The sequence below is a fragment of the Lytechinus pictus genome, chromosome 14 (genome assembly GCF_037042905.1).
Source record: "Lytechinus pictus isolate F3 Inbred chromosome 14, Lp3.0, whole genome shotgun sequence".
Lineage (NCBI taxonomy): Eukaryota > Metazoa > Echinodermata > Echinoidea > Temnopleuroida > Toxopneustidae > Lytechinus > Lytechinus pictus.
Window position 1 is genome coordinate 7,094,886 of NC_087258.1, and position 23,291 is coordinate 7,118,176.

General features: G+C 37.1%; 1 protein-coding gene across 1 annotated transcript in view; it reads left to right on the forward strand.

Moving 5' to 3' along the window:
* Nucleotides 1-11,832: 11,832 nt before the first annotated feature.
* LOC129275970 (forkhead-associated domain-containing protein 1-like) overlaps nucleotides 11,833-23,291 on the forward strand; it is a 38,977-nt gene continuing 27,518 nt past the window's right edge. The window contains exons 1-7 of the mRNA XM_064109647.1: nucleotides 11,833-12,051; nucleotides 15,336-15,525; nucleotides 16,191-16,394; nucleotides 16,813-17,191; nucleotides 17,921-18,042; nucleotides 18,549-18,791; nucleotides 19,649-19,999. Coding sequence (XP_063965717.1) covers nucleotides 15,430-15,525; nucleotides 16,191-16,394; nucleotides 16,813-17,191; nucleotides 17,921-18,042; nucleotides 18,549-18,791; nucleotides 19,649-19,999 — 1,395 coding nt within the window. The 5' untranslated portion in view covers nucleotides 11,833-12,051; nucleotides 15,336-15,429. The remainder of the gene's footprint in view (nucleotides 12,052-15,335; nucleotides 15,526-16,190; nucleotides 16,395-16,812; nucleotides 17,192-17,920; nucleotides 18,043-18,548; nucleotides 18,792-19,648; nucleotides 20,000-23,291) is intronic.

Here is a 23,291-nt window from a genome sequence, read left to right on the forward strand (position 1 = left end):
ATCAGTTTTCACACTTTTCCCCCCATTAGGCATTAACCCTTTTCTCACTTCTCTCAGTCTTTGACAAATATACTACAATTTACCCAATTATCAATTTTTTAACATTTCCAAGGAAAATCCACACTTTACGGCATTGTGTTTTTCATAATGCCTTTTTTAAAATTAAAATGTCATAAATCAATTAATTAATTTAATTGTGTCTGAATATTTTTAGTATAAAAATCGACCCTTATACTTTGTTATAGCAGTCCCCTAAAGCCCCCCATCCTCGAGTAAAGAATAGCTATGAGACCACCTGATCACAGATCAATTGTATCAAGGGTATTAACACATCCATATATAGAATATTTACAGCAAAATTCATGATCTGTCATATATTTCACTCAGTCTCTTTATTTAATTAGATGACAAAATTAATACAAACATATGGGCGTCAGCACAAAGGATTATCTTTTTAAATAAATATAAGGATTTATTTAAAATAGATATCTCTTTTGGTGGTACATGTATACATGTTGGCCTACGTGGGCGTCAGAGGGTTATCTTCAGTGTTTTTTTTTTTTTTTTTTGGGGGGGGGGGTGATACAGGGGCTACAATAGGTGCCCCCCCCCCAAAAAAAAAAAAAATGAAGATAATCTTCTGCCCATGTAGGCCAACGTGTATACCAACTAAAGAGAGTATTTATTTTTCTCACTCGCTGCGTTCCCTCGTATTTCAAACCACTGTTTTTTTTTTTTTTTTTTTTTTTTTTTTTAAGACAAGTGTATAGTGTCAAGAACCTGTAAAAATGTATTTTTTTTGCTCTTACGTGTGTGTTCGGTCGTATTTTGATTTAATAGTTGTAGTGAAATGTATTTATTAAGCAGTGATTATATGTGAGTGATGGTGAGTGATTATGATAGGCCATACTTTATTAAGAAAAATCCTCTTTAAGATATAGTGATTTGAATAAAAAGAGAGATACATAATCAAACATTAAGAATAATGCCGAAATTAAAATTGGGTATTAGATGAGAATTAAAGTTGCGGCATTTCGAAACTTCTCTTAATTTGGCAAACAAGTTATGATGCTCTCACTATTTTTTTCAGAAGGGGGGGGGGTCAGTGGCGTATAATGAGCCAACAATATTGAGAGGGCAAAAAATGGGGTAAGGGGCAAAATTTATCACTCGCTCTTTGTACATCAAGTCGACCTATTAAATAAAGAGAATCTTGTTTTTGACAGATTTTACATAACATCAAATTATAGTAATACATAGGCGGATCCAGCTTTTGGACAAAGGGGGGGGGGGTGCACTGCCGAGCGGCGCACATATTTTTGCACTTCACCGGCGCCATAAAAGAAAATGTTGATAAAGGGGTAAAGTCTGACCCTGTCAAATGCTCTTTTCAAAATGTAGGATTTCCAGTCATGCCATTTTGCATGACCACACGCAGATAATATTTCCGGGGGGGGGGGGGGGGGCAAGACTCGAAAATTTAGTGCACATCTCATATTTGCATATTTTTCATAGTTTTCATGAAATGTTAAGGAAAAAATATTGTTTTTCACAACAGCAGATCGCGAATGTGCCCCCCCCCCCATTCCCCCTTGCTGCGTACGACCATTCCCTGAAGTCCACTTAAACATATCTCATTATAACAGAAATATACATCAATTTAAACATATAATCTTTCTAAAACATATATAGAGAGAGATTGAAAAACTTATTAAAGAAAGAAACAAGCAAAAAGTAACACAAATTATGCATGTTATGTGCGATTTCAAAATCTCGTGTATTAACCCTTTTATTGCGATGAGGCCAATACTTTTGTATATTAATAGAGATACAAGTTTTTTTTTACTATATATATATATATATATATATATACACACAGGGGCGTCGATCCTTTTTTTAAGATTTGGGGGGCAAAATCATGAATCAACTTTCCAAAGGCGCTCGATATCACACAAAACAAACAAACTCACACAAACACACACACACACATATGCATATAGATATATATATATATTTATATGACTCATGAGATAGAAACACATATCTCACCAACAAATTAATGCGAGCGCGAAGCGCGAGCTGAAATTTTTTAGTATACTGACCTGAAAACAGGAAAAAGGTGCCTGTTTAGGACTGTTTGTAGTAACTCATGAGGAGGATACATATCTCACTACACAGATAATGCGAGTGCCGAGGGCGAGCTGAAATTTCTTTATATTCTGACCAGAAAGCTTGATATTCTATGCATTTTGGTACCAATGATTAAGATGGGTATCTAAAAAAACAATAGATGCGAGCGCGAAGTGCGAGCTTAAAATTTTGATATTTCGATCTGAAAAAAATGACAGTTTAATGGACGTTTGTAATAAAGAACAAGATTATATCCAGCAAAAGATTATTGCAAATCCAAGCGGGAGTTCTTTTGATGTTTAGAACTGAAAACGGGACATTCTATTCACCTATTTAATCATGAAAAGTATGGGGTTTTGCTACAGAAATGATGCGAGCGCGAAGCGCGAGCTGAAAATTTGTATATTCTAATCTGAGAAGCGGATAATTAAAGCACGATTTTAGATAAAGAACGAGTTGTGTAGCTCAATCTCAATATACGACTGGTTGCGTAATTATACACTCCCGGTACTAGCAAAGTTTTGGGCTAAAATATCGCATCATCTTCATAAAACACTATAGTAGCTGTCTTAAACTAAAGGCCATAGAGGTGGCACAATGTGGAATGTGTAAAGAAGAAAAGTGACTGACCTTCTTTTTATTAAAGCATTGGAAAATAAGATCAAAATTAAAGGATTTGCTCTACGCTTTTGTATGATTCTGGGATTTTTAAAATAAATTAAAGATTTCATGACATCTGTCATTCTGTGGTTAACTGCCCCGCCCCAGTCCACTCTGTAAGGGCATGCGATAAGCTTTGTTATGACCATTCAACAATAAAATGTATAACCAGGTGCCGCTGATCATTCTTGACCGGCGCCGATCTAGATTTGGTTGGCAATAGGCCCTTCTTCATTATTCTACCGGCGCCTTTTTATTGGAACCAGGGGACGCTGATTATTCTTGACCGGCGCCGATTTAGAACAAGTAGTGCTGATTATTTTTACCGACGTCACGTAAAATTCAGGCAGCGGCAATTCATAATTGACTGGCGCCGATTTAGAACCAGGAGGCGCCGATTATTCTTGACTGGCGCCGATTTTTAACCAGGTGGTGCTGATTATTCTTGTCCAGCGCCGATTTAGATTTAGCGGGAGATTTAGGTGGAGCTGATTATCCTTGATCGGCGCCGGTTAAGACTCAGGCAGCGCCGATTTATAACCAGATGGCGCTGATTATTCTTGACCAGCCCCGATTTAGATATAGGTGGCGCTGATTATCCTTGATCGGCGCCGGTTACGAACTCAGGCAGCGCCGATTTTTCTTTACCGGCGCCGATTTATAACCAGATGGCGCCGTTTATTCTTGTCCGGCGCCGATTTAGATTATTGGCGCTGATTATTCTTGATTGGCGCCAGTTATATGCAGGCAGCGCACTGCTGATTATTTTTAACCGGCGAAGTTGTTGGGAAAAGGGTAGTTAAAAGAAAAGATAAGATGATATGATTGTGCTTTGCTGGGGATAGTCTTTCCTTACTGTTGCTAATATTATATCAGTGTATAATTTGTTTATGCGGCGCCTTTTCTTTTCTTTCCTTTATTTTTATTTTTTCAAGCAGCGCCTTTTCTTTCTTTTATTTATTTTTTTTTTTTTTTTGAGCGGCGCCTTCGGCGCCGCTCAAATATTAGGGGGGGGGGCGCGCGCCCCCTGCGCCATCCCCCTGGATCCGCCACTGTAATATGTTTCACCTGTTTCCTCTCGGCCCGTCGCAATTTTTTTTTTCAGGGGGAGATCAGACCATGGCGCTCCAAGGCGTCGATCCATTTTTCAAATGGGGGGGGGGGGGCAAAATCATGAATCATTCCAAAGGCACACGATCACACAAAACAATCAAACAAACTCTCTCACACACACGCACACACACTTTTTTTTATTTTTTAAATATATATATATATATATATTTTTAAACAAGTTCACACCTAGTTACCATTATGCATATAGAGCATTTCCATTTATTTGAAAGCAGGATAAAAGAGCATTGTAGATTAAATGCCTTGCTCGGGGCATTTATAGCTGCCGCGGCCGGGGATCGAACCCCGGAGTTTTTCATGTATAGCAATTAGGCGCCTTAGACCACTCGGCCACGGCACCTCCACCCTCACACACATATTATGTACATAAATTTATATATATATATATATAAGAGAACCAAGGTTGAAACTTTCATGCTTTAATCCAACAAAATTTCTTGAAGTCCACAAATTTTCGACGAGTACATACCGAGTACATACCGTCTTTATATATATATTGAACATTTTGAGCAATGTTTGTGATCCTGAACAAGATGCGTAGGCCTATATAACTAAATAATTACTGCGAGCGCGAGGCGGCACGAGCTGAAAATTTTTGTCACCCCGACCTAAGAACTGGACATTCCTGCCACTTTTTGTAATCTTGAACAGGATAGGTATATAACTAAACATTGATGCGAGCGCGAAGCGCGAGCGGGAAAAATGAGATTTAGACCTAAAAATGGGACACTTATTCATGTTTTGTAAATCGTGAAAAGGATGGTTAATTGGGTATTTTCCTACATTGATAATGGAAACGTGAAAGTGGATAATTCAAGCATGTTTTAAATAAAGAACAAGCTGCATGTGATGATCTGAATAAACTTGGATGCGCGTGTTTTAGATTTAGACCTATAATCTGGGCATTCTAATCAAATACATTTCTGAAAATTTTGAAAATCAATAATGCGAGCGCGAAGCTCGAGCTGAAAAAGAAGTGATATTCCGATCTGAAGAAGTATGTGTATTTGAGTTTTGTCAGACGTGTATCAATCAGATATGATTATTTACGTCTGGGACCGACCTTTAACGTCACCATCCGAAAGACGTGACAAGGGCTCGAACCTCTGCATCAATTTGTAACTTGCTTGGATTACAGGCGCACGCCACAAAGCCCAGTAAAGGTAAATTTAAGCATTATTTCAAGCACTGTGTAGGTAAATTGTGATGTGGTTATGGTTAGCATTAAACGGTGCGAGCGCGATCGGGACATTTTGTCATAATGTAAAAAATAATGACTACCTTCCTATTCCTCTTCCTTAACTCGAGATGAACTCGTCGATATTACATTCTGAAAAAGGGACGGTGTAATTATTAGGAATTCATGGATATGTTATTATCTTATATGTAATAAGCCTTATGAGAGCGCGAAATTTGTTGATATATGAAGACCTGAAAACTGGACGCTTTACGCATTTTTTTAAATTATGGATAGGAAGCATGGGTTCATATATTTTTTTAACAATGAGAGCGCAAATCGCGAGCCGAAATCTATGATAAAACTGTCATGAAAAGGTGAATTTTAAGTAGATTTTTTTTTAAATCAACCTAGAGGTATACATAACTCACCTGGATCCGCCTATAAAAAAAGCGTTTGCTATTTTCTTGCTTATTCATTGGCAAAAAAAGAATGCCTATATATTGAAATTCCTGCGTAAATGTACCTTAACAAAAGTTCCAATGATAGATGGAATCATTTCCCGCGCAGAACGCGCGGAAAATCGTAAATTTGTATTGTACTTTAGCCGATGTAAAAACCAAATTTTAGACTTCATTTCGTTAATTTGCCAATTTCTATGTAACTATGTAGTTTTTTTTTTCTATTTGCACTTACGGTATTATTGGGGGGGGGGGGGGTAAAACGCTATGCTTGCCCCAGGGATCTGGGAAGCGGGGGTGCTGGGGGTGCTGCGTGTATTATTTTCCATAGGCAGCACCCCCACGAAATCAGGTTCCCTTTGTATTTTTTTGTATATGTTATAATGTACATAATTATCACATCCGACAATCACAAATCATTTACATAGTCTTTCCCATATTCCAATAACATCCCTCCTATAACGCGACTCAATCAAGCCCGGCGCTCCGATACAGACGTGGTCGCGCGCGATACGTGATAACCATAGTTTCCACACTACTCGATAGCAGGGAGGGACATGGGTGTGGTTGGACCACTGAACCTGTGAACTGGAAATACGTATTTCCAGTTCAGTGGGTTGGACTTGAAATTTCCAGTTTTATGTCGAATGAAGTGTGCGCGCGCCCGACCGCCCGTGTTTTGTATTAACAATTACAAGTCAGACAATAATAGAAATCAAATTTCACAGTCTTTTCACAAATCTGCCCCTGCCCCATGGCCCTGGGAAGCGGGGGTGATGGGGGTGAAGCACCACCAAATTTTAGCAATATTTTATGAAAATGGTGATATGCATGTCGTCATGAATATTTAATAGGTGGGTTGACTTGTGTGGAAATCTGTCCCCAAAGTAGGGGGACCAGGGCCTGGAAAATTTGACAAGCAAAAAAAAAAGAAGAAGAAAAGTTTTTCACCCAAAATGTAAGGTCATTTAGTCCAAAAGGTATTATTTCGATTGTGAAGTGATGTATTTTTTTCCATGAAAGACCAAAAATAGTAGGGGGACATTTTATATTGTGTCCCCCTACTATTTTTGGTAGGGGGGACACGTTCCCCTGTCCCCTCTGGGATTTCCGCCCACGTGGGTTGAAGATGTCACATCCCCACTATCCTGTTTCTTGTGTTATTACATGGAATCAAAATTGTTTCATTTTTTCATACCAGTGTGAATGATATGTCTCCCTTATAATGAAGTAAGTTGCAGCAAAGAATAGTATATAGACTAAATCAGTTGTCAATTCAACTGTTTTTGGTTCTTGAAGGGAAAATATCAAATAAACCTGATTTTATATAATAATATACAAAAGAACAAGTGGGGATATGACATCATCAGTTTGCTCATTGAATATTGATGAAGACATGCTTAAAACTGTTTCCCCAGAATAATGATTATCTTTAAAATGCAATAACTTTGATATTCCTTGTCGGATTTTGATCAAATCTTTATTATGTTCGTCTGATTTCTCTTTATCTGTTCAAACCATATTCCATTCGGTATGGAGTTTCAGATCAGAATATCAAAAAATTTCTGCTCGCGCTTCTCGCTCACATTATTAATGTAAGAATATATCAAATTACCGATCATTTTCTTGATTTACAAAACATGAATAGAATGTCCCACTGAAATCTGAAATCTCAATTTTGTTTCCGCTCGCGCTTTGCGCTCGCATCAATTGTATAGTATATATAGTTATATACCTATCCTGTTCATGATTAGAAAAGTGCTTAAGATGTCCTGTTTTTAGGTCTGAAATCTCATTTTTATTTCGGCTCGTGCTTCGCGCTCGCATTAATTGTATTGTTATGTACCTATCCTCTTCATTATTAGAAAAGTGCTTAGAATGTCTCGTTTTTTTGGTCTGAAATCTCAATTTTGTTTCCGCTCGCGCTTCGCGCTCGCATCAATTGTATAGATATACCTATCCTGTTCATGATTGCGAAAAGTGCTTAGAATGTCCAGTATTTAGGTCGGAATGTCAAATTTTTCAGCTCGCGCTTCGCACTCGCATTATTTGATTGTTGATATATGTATCGTCTTAATGGGTAACTGCAAACAGTCCTTATAACACTTCCCTTTCGATCAGACCAGAGCGTATATAAAAAATATCTGCTTGCACTGATCACATTCGCAGCTATTATCTGTTACATATGCATCTTGTTCAGGACCACAAACATTGCTCAAAATGTTCAATTTTACAGGACAAAATACATGAATTTCCCCCCCCCCCAAAAAAAAATAGCTCGCGCTTCGCGTTCGAGTTATCTAATTATATATCTATGTTCTTTTATTAGAGGAAAGAAGTGACTGTCATAAAAATGTGTGTATATATATATATATATATATATATATATATATATATATATATATATATATATAATTATGTGTGTGTGTGTGTGCGTGTGAGTGTGTGGTGCCCTATAGAGGTGTGTGTAATTATGGAAAATTCAATTGTGTCCCCTCCTCCCCCCACCTTTGAGGAGAGATTTCAGCACCCCCACTGAAAAAATCGTCCCCAGGTCCCTGGCTTGCCCCCCATATTTTCGTTGGTGGGGCGATCGCCCCCGCCCCCCCCCAGGATCGACGCCTCTGCGGGCCATCTCTATACATGGCCGTACGCAGCAGGGGGGCAGTTCCCCCCCCCCCACACATTCACACACACTATTTGAAAAACTTACTCCTTTTTTGCTGATTTTTTTTTTTTATTTACCAAAAGTGTGAAACCCTTCAATTCTACTTTAGAGATGTAGAATGGCCAACATTTTGTAGTGAAACCTTTTTAAATTTTGTTTGCTTGTCAAATTTCTCAGGACCAAAATCTCTCTCATTTTGTAGTGAACCCTCCTTTTTTTCAAATTTACATCAGCACCAGTGGCGTACCTAGGATTTTCCACAGGGGGGGGGGGGGCAAAATCGGGCGCCAAAAAATTAGACAAGCAAAAAAAAAAAATAATAATAATAAATAAATAAATAAAGGTTATTGTACCCGAAAAAAAATTGACAAGCAAAAAAAAAAAAAAAAAAAAAAAAAAAAAAAAAGGTCTTCAAGCTCGTCACGGGGGGGGGGGGGGGGCAATAAAGGTCTTCAAGCTCGTCAGGGGGGCATAAAAGGTCTTTCAAGCTCGTCAGGGGGGCAGGGATATGTATTTTGTATGGGTTGTGGCTCGTCAGGGGGGGCAGAATGTGCCCCCCTGCCTCCCCCGTAGGTACGCTAGTGATCAGCACCCTCTGTTAAAATCGTACACTTAAGTAGGCCTTTATATAGCTTTAGTTTTAAAGCGCAAACTGAAATTTTGCTCATAATTTATAGTATTCTAAAATGTGATATTTTAAGGACTTTGTCACTTTTCACGGTCCTTTTTTATGCCCTCTTTTTAATTTCAGCTTCATATCTTCTCCACTTATTTGATAACATTAACCTAAGAAAATATTCAAGAAATGGATACTAACAAAAAATTAAATGATATTCAAAGGGTGCATGGTAAAATAAACGGATCCACACCCATGTGCTTGAATTCTTGTCTGCACCTTTAAAGGTACAAAGTTGAACCTATATTATTCATAGTGTGTAGGGTTCAATGTAAACTCTTGGGCTGGTGAGCTCAAAAAGCAACCTGGACAAGTTTTTCTTGAATTAATTTTTCGCATGATACAAAATTTGAAATGTTACAGGATGAATAAGAACTTATTTTTATTTCAATAAAAATTATCTATTATGGCAAGATATACTGTGCGCATCATAACGTAAGGCTTGATTATAGAAAAAATAAATAGGGCCTATATATAGGCTGTTTATCTTGCTGTACTGTACTGTATAAGGGGCCCCTCTCACAAGTTCTGCTTCTATGTGGTCCCAAACCTATCATGTATTCTCATTTCTTGTTAAACTATGTAATATGTCTCTTGTTTTGATTGGTTTAAATAAACTTGAACTTGATAACTTGATACTGTATTTTTTTTAAACTCAAGTAATGAAGTGCCCGCGGCATATAGTACATGCACGAGTGTTTTATTTATTTATTTATTTTGTTTTATTTATTTTATACTGCAGGGTAGGCCTGTTCAGTTCTTAAAACTGCTTTACAAAGGCGCCCTGCAGTTTAAAATACATGTCAAGATAACTATGAGCAACAAACAACATCAAAAATACAAAATACAAAATATCTAACATCAGAAACAATTAACACCAAAATATAGAGTGGGAAGTGACAATTTAAACATACATAGCATTGTAAATCAATGGAATATCATTTCGCTCTTTATCAATTCGTATGAAAGGCTTTGCATAATTTTTTAAAAACTAACAAGGAGGTACAAACTTGTAAATTTGAAGGAAGTGCATTAAATAATTTGGGTCCGACATATGCGAAAGATTTTCTTTTATGTTCAATTCTAGCTTTGGGAAGCTGAAGGGGGCATCGTAAAGAAAACCGTGTCCTGTATTTCACGGGCCGTTTACATACTAAAGGTTTTAAATAATTTGGTTAAATCATTCATTATTTTATATACAAGAACACAATACTGATATTTTATGCGCTTATCTACTGATTGCCACTTCAGTGACTGCAACAAAGAAATTTGTGATGTATTATAATTTTTTTTCAAAAGCATTCTGGCATATTTATTTTGAAGTTTTTGTATCTTATCTAAATGTATTTTTGCACTGCTTCCCCAAGATGTAATACAGTAATCAATGTAAGGTAAAATCATAAAAAAGTACAGCTTCATCATGATATCAAAGGACAGTAAGTGCTTAATCCGCCTTACACAACCTATTGCCCGAGATATTTTACAAACGATATTAGTAATATGTTCGCACCAAGTCAAGCCCGGATCGAGCATGACACCTAAGTATTTAATCTTTTTTACACTTTCTAATTGAATGTATGTTCCTGAATTTCACTGACAAATGAGCACCCCTCAACTTTTTCTTTTGACCAAATACCATGGCTTTTGTTTTTTGCGGGTGTAAATGCATATTATTTAAGTCTAGCCATTTACTTATTGAATCAAAATCATCTTGCAAATACTTTTGTACCTCCTTAATTGATTCACCGTGATTAAAAATGGCGGTATCATCAGCATAAAGAGACATTTTAGAATGTACATGCAATTTCAAATTACACATGTCATTAATAAAAATACAAAATATCAATGGACCCAGTATAGATCCTTGTGGGACACCTGATTTTATCTTCAAAAATTCACTGCCGGACAACTGTTAATCATTACAAATTGCCTTCTGTCTGTTAAATACGATTCCATCCAGTTGTATTCATTGCCAGTAATACCATATAGTACTTAAGTTTTGCAAGTATTAAATTGTGAGGAATAACATCAAAAGCTTTGCGTAAGTCCAAGAAAATACCACCAGTAACATGTTTTCGGTCCATTTTATCATACAAAAAGTCTGTAATCTCAGTTAGACAAGTGTCAGTAGAATAAGACGGTCTGAAGCCAGACTGACAATTTGCAAGTAGATCATTAACATTTAAGTACTTATACAATTGATCATGTATTGCTCTCTCTAGTATTTTGGACAGGACTGGAAGCACCGAAATTGGTCTATAATTGTCAATATCAAATGATCCTCCCTTATTTACAGGAGTAATTATTAAAAGTCACGCGTTTTTTTCTATGCGACTCATTTAGTTCATATATTTTTTCTTATAAAGTTTTGATTGTGTATACAATTTTCACCAATTAATTGTAAATGTTATAATTTGCTGATCGTTTCAATAAAAAAATGTACGTATTAAATTTATGATGGATCATGATCGTGTGTTACTGTCCAAATTTAAGTAGCTCATCAAGTCTACAGCCTATTATCAGCTGGAATCTAAGTGAAACAATATAGATGTGGCCATGGCACTGGGAAGCGGGGGTGCTGGCCGGGATGCTTAGTGAAGCACCAACAAAATTAGCACCCCCAGGTATTCTGCAATATGTGTAAAAATGGAAAATGTAGTGAACCCCCCTTTTTTGTTTTTCAAATTTCTCGGAACCAATCGGATCTCCATTTTGGAATAAACCTTTTTTGGGGGGTTTTCAAATTTACATCGGCAGCACCCCCAGTAAAACAAAAAGTCTTTTCCAGGGCCCTGATTGTGGCCTGGTGTGTGGATTAAATGCTACCAAGTGTTGGTTAAAAGTTGGGCAATTTTGCCCACTTTATTCAGTTATTCAGAACATGGACCTATATTAATCTCAATTGTCTTGACGTAGAGGGCGATAGAGCACTATCAATCAATTATGATAATTCTTTCTCGCTATCTCTCGATCTCTCTCGCTCTCTCCCCTTAGAAACGCACATACAAGCTGTACAAAATCGCGTTGTTATGTTCCGTGGTATCGATTAATCAAATAATGGAACAAGTGAAGTGAACGAAGAAAATCTTGGAACACTCGATTTTTCAGGAATATACTCATCAGGACTCATTAATAGATCCATATTTCCGTGAGTATTTGGTTTAAGTTTAGAAAATACCATCAGAATCGTAAATTCATGCACGTTATTGTGAAGAATCGAAGGCCTGAAAATTAGCGTCAACCGCTGGTTTCTGACCGCAGAGGCAGGGTCAACTGCCCGGAGATAGCCGCCCACAGAATGCCTACATAGTACATGTACGCTTTGCTGTGTACGCTGCGGCAACAGCTGCGAGGACAAGCTGCAGCTGTACTGTAGTCTGTAGAGTGTAGCTGATCACATCATGACATGTAAATCTTGCTATTTGTGCTGTGTAGTTATGACGTGGAAGGGAATGAGACGTGCTATTTATTGTAATGATGTTCAACAGTAGTTAAGTTAGATTTAAAGTCTAAATACTTGAATCATACTTAATTGTTCATCATGTCAATTGTCATGACATTCATTTGACTGCCAGCCCAGGCTAGCCTGGAGGCGTCTGGGGAGTAAAAATTATTTACTACGTAGGCTTACTCCCAATGACGCCTAACCCAGAGAGCGCGCGGGCGGGAGCCCAGAAGCTTACCGTGTATTTGACCATATTCAGCGGACTAGGGTGATTTATGGTCTAAATATTTCTCCAAATGAATTGTGAAAACAGAAAGTATACAATTACCACGATTATATGGATGAAATTGAAGGTCTAACGAGTGGCAGTTTCCTGACATCTGGGCACAGACTGGAACCTCAAAAAAACGAAAAGTTCTCTCCTCTACCCCAGTCTCGATCGGCCATTTTGTTACGATTTTTAACAAAAATGGCCGATCGAAACGGGGGTAGAAGGAGAGAACTTTTCGTTTTTTTGAGGTTCCAGTCTGTGCCCAGATGTCAGGAAACTGCCACTCGTTAGACCTTCATCCATATAATCGTGGTAATTGTATACTTTCTGTTTCCACAATTCATTTGGAGAAATATTTAGACCATAAATCACCCTAGTCCGGTGAATATGGTTAAATGACGCCTGGCACGGGAAGGCATTGGCATGATTGGGCCACACGAAGGAGAGTTTTTGGAGAAAGCAATGTTGCTCCAAAATACTTGATTTGTTTAACTTGCTAGCCACACACTTATGTACATGGACAACAAGTTCAAATCCCCCCATTACGTACATTTATTTATACTTAAAAACGATAAATATTAGAAATATTACGAGAAATTATGTAAGAAGATGAGCAGATACTCACCGATGATCGCCATTTTCCTTCTTTGTTCGTAGCCTAGTTAAAAGACGCGTATAAGATCGGGCGACAATATTAGCAGTGCCAATTAAAAAAAAAAAATCAATCGGCTGATGAATATCGTGAATTGTAAAATACTTGCATTAGCCAATAAATTGGCTATGCCAGGCCCATAGCCTAGGCCATAGTTAATATTAAGTTAGGCATAGCATAGTTTAGACCAAAAGCTTCGGTCTATGTCATGTTGGTTGTTCAGCTGAACTCCGTTTGCTTCACTCACCAAATACAGATTGAAGTTCTAGCGCGATCTGTACAGGGGACTAATGGCCATATGTTTATGTGTATCAAGTTCGGATAAAACAGGGCAGTGAAGTTGCGCGACAGCCGAGGTAAGCCACTGTTTTTGTTCCACTGAATTATAATTTGCATTTCGGTCGCGTTAATTTTCATAAGTTTGATTCATTAAAGACAAAAATTGAAGAGCCCCGACGGGGGGATTTTGCATTGTAAGTCCCCTAATGGTGGCTGCATGATAGCGAGCCGTCTGTGTACGAGGAGAAATTTAAAAAATATAAAATTTTTAAAAAACTCCTCGAAACAGACGGCTGCCAGCTGTCTAAGCATAGTTAGAGACAGTGTGAGTGACTATGTCTATGAAAAATGGAAGTGGTGAAAAGAGTAGACAAAAAGTGTCATGTCATGACTCCAACTTTGAGACTTGAATGCATAAGTCGACTAGTGTTGATGTAAAGCCTAAGCCTTAAAAAGGCGTTAATTGTGTTTATTTCATGACGATTCAGCTTTACAATTTTGGGTGACCATATGCGCACATTTTGAAAATTATCATGAAGTTGATTTTCAATCAACAATTTCTCACAGTTCACACAAAATTAATCAAAATTATAAATACCAGACGGATGGCAAGATCTTAAACTTAAGTCAAATTCATGTTAACGAATTATAAAGTAGGTCAAAGGTTTCGCTCATATTGCGATCTTAAAATTCCATGGCGATCGACAAGTGCGCGCTCGGCTGAAAAAGTGTCATGAAAAAGTGTGACCTTAATTTGCGCATGATCATTTTGCAGAGCTTTAGAAAAGAAATCAAGCAGTCAAAGGTAAGATAATTTTATCAGATGGAGGTTCAAATCCCATAAATTTGGTGGGTATCACATTTTACTTACTTATTTGGAGACCTCTGAGCTTGCAAACTGATGATTTCTTGATGCTTGTCGAGAAGATGGGATTTTCTCGGAGCGGATGCAAAAGGTAACAAAATTCGCCGATGTTTTGCCAATATTTTCACAATTTGAGACCTGACCGTCAAGTAAATTACCATAATGAATTAATGAGTAATTTTTGGGTCGCTTTTTCTGTTGATGATATCAGTTTTTCAAGATATTAGATAAAGAGATATTCGACCGTGTGCAAAATGATGACATGTGATGATGAAATATCAGAAATATGAGTCCTAATCTATTCCTGACTGTGACATTAAAGGAAAATTCAGAAAATTTGTCATATTGATGTACATGTTTGTATAATGACTTGGTGAAATCTTAATTATTTATACATGTATAGGCTACAATTTGGAAATAAAATCATGATTTACATGCATTTGTATGAATGGATCAGAGGGACTTACATTAAGGACTTTTTTTTCTGACACAGACAGACCATGATGAGTTCCAGGATATATAGGGTTTTTAAAGAACACCAATTATCCTTGAAACCAAAACCACTTATTAATTTTTGATTTGACAATAAATTTCTTGACTCATACTCCTTCATTAGCTATTAAACATTCTTTAAAACAGAAAACAAATTTATTCAGAGCAATGAAAAATGTATGGCTTAATTTCGAGGCTTTCACACCATGTGCATGCTACTGGTACTTTCAGGTGTTCACTTCAAAACTTAATTTTGGAAATGAACAAATACAGACTCAAAGGATTAAATGGTATCCCATTCCCTTCCACACCACATTCCTCCCATTTTAATTGTAAATTTATCCTCAAAGAAATCAGACATGGGCAGTTCTGGAAGTAAATAGGGGTGATATTTTGTCATTCTTGGCAACTTTTCATTTGTGTTCCAGGCTCACTTGAAAGACCAATTTTCGTAACGATGCAAACTATAAAGTCTGTTGTCAACTAGACCTCTGCTATCATCCATTTCTGAACTTACAAGACATGGTGAAAGGCTTCCTGAGGAGTCCTGAGGGACTCTTCCAGTTGTCACCAAGCACCACTTTGGTCGGACGAGAGAACTGTGACTTAAACATCCAGGTAAGAATAGTTATCTTAAAGCTAATGACATGTTGAGCGTTTTTGTTATTTTAGTTTTATCTCATTTTTCCTTTCCTTCTTAATAGGTGTAAGATGCATTCCATATTAGACATTTAATTTATTGTTTTGTAACAATGAGGCATGTAGCGAGACATGAAGTAGGCCTATATTCCTGAAAAAGAAATAATCTGTAACATGAATATTTATTTCAATGAAATAGATGTATTGTGATAATGTTTGAACTAAGTAGATTCCAGTTACTTATGAACTTTTTTATCAATATAATGTTTGATTTGTTTTAGGTTAAAATGCATCAGTGTGAAAAGAAATATTTACCTTTGCATTTTTAATATTATCATGTTTATCTTTCAATTATCTGCCAAGGAGCTTACAGCCGGTGTAATATATAGTGCACCTTTGAATAGGCAAAGTAGATAAACGGTGCCTCATAAATGCTGTATATTATTATTAGGTTTATTCCTTGAAAAAAAATTGACACTATATGGTTTTGTTTAGTTGATTTTTTTATAGCTGTTGTCATTATGGTTTTAAGGTGTGTACCATTCAATTAAAATCATCTATGACTTCTCTGCATCTACATTGCACTTAAAAGTTCTCTTTATTTTTAAGTGGAACAAATTAAACCATTTTCTTTCCAATCATAGCTAACATCGATAGAATTACAGCATGCCGTGATTGAGTACAGCGATGCCGAAAACTGTTTTGTGATCCAAGACTTAAACACTGCCCATGGAACCTATGTGAATGACTGTCGTGTTCAGAATGCTGCAGTGAGGTTAGCACCTGGGGACAGCATAAGGTTCGGCTACTCAGGGTTTCGACATGAACTTGAGGTGGAAGATGATCAGGTAATAATTTTACGACGTTAACTTCATAAACAAAATTATACATCATATGCACTAATCCCTTGTCTATGATTATGATTCATAAACATGTACTTGATTATCTTTGAAATAGATGATTTTCATTAATGCCTATGAGATCAGAATACCAAGGCATCAAATACCACCTATTTCAAGTTAAGCAGCTGTTACTTATTCAGTTTTTAATTCATTTTCCTGTTCATATAATAATGCAGTTGCCTATTTCAGAATGTGCATGATTTTATCTATTAAAATAAGAATGATTTACATCAAATTCATTTGACCTCCACTTTCCCCTTCGAAATACTATGTGTGGTGAACTCTTTATTGAAGTTAATATTGTGAATTTTTTTTCAAGATTGAAATGAAAGGTAACATACATATTATTCATTTACATCTTTAGGTTTCATATCCACCTGTCGGTAATAGGGGCGTGGCCAGTGCCCCTATGAAGATGATGCAAGAGACTGCCCCCATTACTGACTACTCCCCCGCCCAGCTCCCATACCTCAATAACCAGGCCGGGGGCGACGCCACTTACAACCAACATCAGCAGTCCACCCTCCCTTCCTTGGGAGGGGGCTCATCCGCTGCCCCACCCCCATCAGCATGGGGGACACCGCCTACAGGTGTAAGTGGAGGTGGGGTGATACCGAGACCCCCTAGAGCCAGGCCGTCGAGTGCGGGTACGAGGAGGGGGAGCGGAAGTGGACCAGGAACTGGGGGCGGGGTGCATATCACCAGCCAGAGCCCTACCAACAGCCCCCTTCCACCAAGAAGAGGTGAGTCTTTGCAAGATCAACACATTAAATCGATATATTTTGTGCAATTTAGGAACAAACCCAGCCACTCAATGATATCTGCAAATATTTATTTTCTCTTGAGTTTGTGCTTTAGAATATAAAAAATAAATTTGGAGTTAGAAGTATGCAGGACATTTTAGAGAAACTCACATTTCAACAAGATATGATACTTTCATCTTGAGAAATATTTGTGCTACCATCACAATATCGATAAGTGTTTATCATCATAGCCGTTCCACTTAGATGATCTGGCACAACAAAAAAGGCTACTTTTCTTGTCTCCCTTAGGTGGCCTTTACAGGTTTCACTGTATTTCAATATCATTCTCATTCAAAAATACTCTCCTGTCAAACTTTAGTTTTCTTGTTATTCCCAAATCTACAAATGCCTGGGCTATGGGCTTCTCTTGCGAACGACCTCCCTTTGGTTATACAAGACTGCACTTTTGTCAGTACATTTTAATAAATGTTACCTGAAGACGTGCCTATTTGCCACTCCCTATTCTCAATTGCCCTTGAGTCTTGTCCTATGTATTTTTTGCTGCATAGTTTTTCTTTCTTTCATTATGCATTGAGCACTATACCAAGTAGATTTGGCACATTATCAATCGTATCAATTAGTATTATCACCATTAGCATATCATGCAGCCTGAGTGAATGATGATTGGTTTTCCATGTTGCTTTATTGTCTTCTATGTGATTTCTCCAGCTGTGACAGGAGGATGGGTTAGTTCAAGCGGAGCTAGAGGTGTATCATCTGCCCCACAGGTCAATGGTAGCCCCAACGCCAGAGGCTCACCGGTCAATGACATGCTAGCTGCACATGAAAAGGTCAGTTCAGACAAATCAAATTCATAGCATAGGACAATGTGCAACATGCAGATTTGTAGTCCAGGAACGCAAATTCATCTTGATTTGAGGGGAAAATCCTTTTTTATTCATGATTCAAGAAAATTGAGCCTGCCATTCACTGTACTTCATCTGACCTTCATAATAACTGTTGTAGCTTCTGATGTAGCATGAAAATTTGGAGTGGGATCTTGTATCAAAGATGAGCATATTGTCCCAAGTCTCTACACTTAATATATTACATTTTACACTTGATATTTACTTTACACTTGACATTATTTACTTTACGATTGTTAGTGTACATTTAACTCTACACTCTACAACCTTCACAATATACAGTATACCTTACACTTATTACACCTACAACTCGTTACAATAATAACTTTACACATGACTTGATTTTTTACACCTTACAGCAAACACTTAATGCCTAACTCTACTTTATACCTTACACTTTATTATTATTCTTCTATGTGTGTATTTCATAGGATCAGAGACTTCTCAGGATGGGTGATGAGATTAACCGCCTGGCCGTCTTTGAGGCTGAATCCCAGCGGAAGGATGGAGTCATTGGTCAGCTGCGGTCAGATATAGAATCATTGGCCATGCAGGTTCACCAAGCCCAGCAGCAGAAGGCACCCTCAATGGATACAACGGTCCAGAAGAAACTCAAAGAACTGGAGAAAGATGTCAATCTCAAACAGCTTGAGGTCAACGCACTAAAGGAAAAGGTTAGTAGGTCTTCGATAACGGGCATGTAGTTGTTTGATAAAAGTTTTTTTATTTTTTATTTAAGTGCAAGTTTTAATGTTTGTGGTAACTATGTCTCTTCTCATTGAATAAAGGAAAATATGCTTTTAAAATAAATTGTGAAACCTCATCATATTTCTGTGAGAGTATAACTTGAAAGAATTCCACATGGCATTCTTGTCAGTTCTTCTTAGTTTAAGAAGATATCTATTATAGCATCTGTCTGTGTTATGTAATGAACATCATCATCATCAGCTTCATTATCATCGTTATCATCGTCATCATCGTCATCATCATCATCATCATCATCACCATCATTACCATCATCATTATCATCATCTTCATTATCGTCATCACAGTTATCAAAATCATCATCCTCATCACCTCCACTAGTCATTATCATCATAATCATTGAAATCATGGAAATTATTATCCTCATAATCGCCACTGCTGCCATAATGATCAATATCATAATCATCATCATCATCATCGTCGTCATCATCACCGTCATCATCCTCATCCTTGTTATCATCCCTAGAACTAATAATAATAATAATAATGTTTTATTTACCCAGGGTAGCCACTTCAGTTGGAAAACTGCTCTACCAGCGGGCCCTGCATAACATAATATGTTATTATTACCCTTCTCCAATCTAAATGCTGACCACCTAGCAAGAAGGCAGAAGGTCCCATTTTTATAAGTCTTTGATATGACTCGGCCATGGATCGAACCCACGACCTTCCGTTCATGAGGCGGGCGCTCTACCACTGAGCCACCATGCCCGGTTTCATCTTACCATTATCATTACAACGATTTTCATTTTCATATCTATTACAGATGTCCAAGATGAGGATGGAGAGCTCCGACCCCATGGAGAACATCGCCCACCTGCGCTCCCTGCTCCACCAGCGGGAGAGGGAGCTGGTCTCCCTCCGGCAGGAGGTGGAGAAGCTCCGCAAGGAGAAGGGCACCAGCTCCGCCCTGATGACCAAGCTCCAGCGGGATCTCACCACCAAGGAGGGCAGCATCTCCAGGATGAGGGGGGAGGTGGAGCTCTTGAAGAAGGAGCTGAGGGAGAAGGAGGTGGCGCTCTCCGCCCTGGCCGCCAAGTTCTCCCGCATGAGGGAGACCAAGAAGCATGAGGAGGAGCTGGCTGCAAGGAACAAGGAGGTGGTCACTCTCAAGCATGTAAGGGCACTCTTTAATTTAAATCTTTTGATTCTTTTCTCTATCCTAACCCAAATTTTACTTTCATACTCAAATCAAATTTTTGAATTGTTTTCTGATAATAAGGTTTAGTCTGCATAATTTGGATGGGCAGAGAGGCTTCTGCAATTTCAATCTAAAATGAAAAAGAAAATTGCATTGCAATCAGCCCTGTTGCATTGGTCCTCCCCCTTACATAAGTTTTAAACATTATCTGTAATTTTGCACCGTTGAGAAAAAAAAATCCCTGAATAAATGCATCTCATTTTGGGCGTTCTGTAGGAATTTGAGCCAACATACTTTTCAATCAACTCCTAAAGTTTTGAAGAAAGTATTGTGTGAGGAAGGTCCTTATGCTTTTTGTCTCACCTGCATAGCAGAGTGAGACGATAGGCACCGCTTTTCCGACGGCAGCGGCGGCGTCAACACCAAATCTTAACCGAAGGTTAAGTTTTTGAAATGACAGCATAACTTAGAAAGTATATGGACCTTGTTCATGAAACTTGGCCATAAGGTTAATCAAGTATTACTGAACATCCTGCCTGAGTTTCATGTCACATGACTAAGGTCAAAGGTCATTTAGGGTCAATAAACTTAGACCATGTTGGGGAATCAACATCAAAATCTTAACCTAAGGTTAAGTTTTTGAAATGTCATCATAACTTAGAAAATATATGGACCTAGTTCATGAAACTTGGACATAAGGTTAATCAAGTATCACTAAACATCCTGCATGAGTTTCACGTCACATGACCAAGGTCAAAGGTTATTTAGGGTCAATGAACTTTGGCCGTATTGGGGGTATCTGTTGAATTACCATCATAACTTTGAATGTTTATGGATCTGATTCATGAAACTTGGACATAATAGTAATCAAGTATCACTGAACGTCCTGTGCAAGTTTCAGGTCACATGATTAAGGTCAAAGGTCATTTAGGGTCAATGAACTTTGGCCAAATTGGGGGTATTTGTTGAATTACCATCATAACTTTGAAAGTATATTGGTCTAGTTCATAAAACTTGGACATAAGAGTAACCAAGTATCACTGAACATCCTGTGCGAGTTTTAGGTCACATGTTCAAGGTCAAAGGTCATGTAAGGTCAATGAACTTTGGCCATGTTGGGGGTATTTGTTGAATTACCATCATATCTCTGTAAGTGTATTGGTCTAGTTTATAAAAACATGGACATAAGAGTAACCAAGTATCACTGAACATCTTGTGCAAGTTATAGTAGTTTTCAAAGTCAGCACTGCTGCTATATTGAATCGTGTGATGCAGGTGAGACCGCCAGAGGCATTCCACTTGTTTGTGAAATAAATCTTGTTTTCACTCTAATTTTAATCCATGTAGCCATTCTCTGTGTTTCTATGATTTATTAGTCTGTAATAAAAATTAAGGATTAATGTATTTATTCTTAATAAGAATTACTAAAATATTTGATTATTTTGAAAAAGGAACTCATTGTCAGCTTCTGAATATGTACTTGTTTTTAAGACTAAATTTCAATCCTTGTAACAATTCTCTGTGCTCTGTTTTTAATCATACATCTGTCTTCTCCTTTCATTATTCATCTTGTGTTTCTTCTTTCTGTCTATCATTGCGTGAACGGAATGTAGTCTCAGCTTGAGCTTGAGGCTGCGTTAGAGTCATATCAGAAATCACTGTTTGCGCGAGACACTGAGTACTTCAGCTTAAAGACTGTAAGTTAATTTGACTGAAAAAAGCATAGTAAAAAGGTCTCACAGTTGCAAGCACATGTACATTTCATTAGTAAATTCAAGTATGCTATTCTTTTTGTAAGCTTACATTGATGTCTCAATTTCACTTCTCATGTATCAAACTTTCATGATATTTGAGTTATAATCAAATCATGCCTATTGATGCACATGTATTTGCATATTTGCAAATGTTCATGATCATAATGAGTATTTACAAGAAAATATTACTTAGCTACGAATTTACCTTAAAAAAAACAACATATTTCCATATTACACATACATGTATGTACATATTCACATTTTTAAGTGCATATTCACATATTTACATTTTTTAAGTTAATATTTTCAGTTTACCTACCATACATGTACAAGAGTCCCAAATATTTTTGAAGTTAAAAAATATTGCAACTTAAACAAAATTCATTGAGTAGGATTTAAAAATTTTTGTATTTGAATGAAACTCTACTTCCTGCTTCATAAAGGTATTTTGCAATTGTTTTTATACTTTTATATCTCATTGAATCACACAAATAGACTATCAGCTGCATTTATTTCACATACTTTAAGTAGAAAAGGATCTGGTATAGCTGTTGTCAGTTAGGTTGTTAGGAATTAAGTCTAAGCCCTTGCTTTGTTTGAGGAGAAGCTGAGTAAATTCAGAACAATAGACGGATGGTAAACAAAACCATTTGGTAGTCCGCAGACATCAAGCACTTGTAAATTAATGTGGCATGACGTTTTGCATGTCTATTGTTGTTTTGTTTGAATTAAGTGCATGGTAGAAAAGGAGAACAATATGTGCTTTGTTTGTATAGATGTTCATCAAGCCTGTGCTATATCACATGTCAAAAGTTTTTATTGTGTAATTTATTTTGCCCACCAAAAAGTTTGCATGGAAGAGGCCTATTATTTTACTCAGTTTTGTTTAAGCAGCACAGTTATTATTGATCAGTTGAATTTCTAAAAAAAAAAGTCTTCTTCATTTGGATTATCAAGAAAAGTTTTGCAAATATTCTGTACGTGAGCATCTGAGCTCAAGTTTCTAAGAATGACGGTGAAATAAAAGAATTTATGAACAACATATTTTAACTCCTAAGAAATGAATTAAGTTTTGTTTTTAAAACAAATTTCAATATTGAGAGATTTATTTGTGTACATCTGTACTATACTAGTAATGATGATTTAAAACAATCACTCTGACAATGAGTAAATTTTGTACTTGCATGTAAGCCATGTATAGCCATGCAAATGTGCATGTTAATTATTTTAGAGACTCAGTTCAAGCAAGTTAATAGATTGTGCGTATCATTTATGCACCATAATGGTTGGAATTTTGGATTAGTTTTGTGTGTCATATTTGTTTTTATGTAGTCTTTCCTTCTTGTTCTGTAGAGTTGTATAAATTTAAATAATTCCTTTTTTCTTTCATATCATATCCTTGTAAAAGAAAACTGCTTGCATCATGATGTACACATGAGTATACTCTGAAAAAAAAAACCCTTATAGTAGTTCATAACATAATAGTAGGTTGATTCATAAAAAAAGAAAATGTG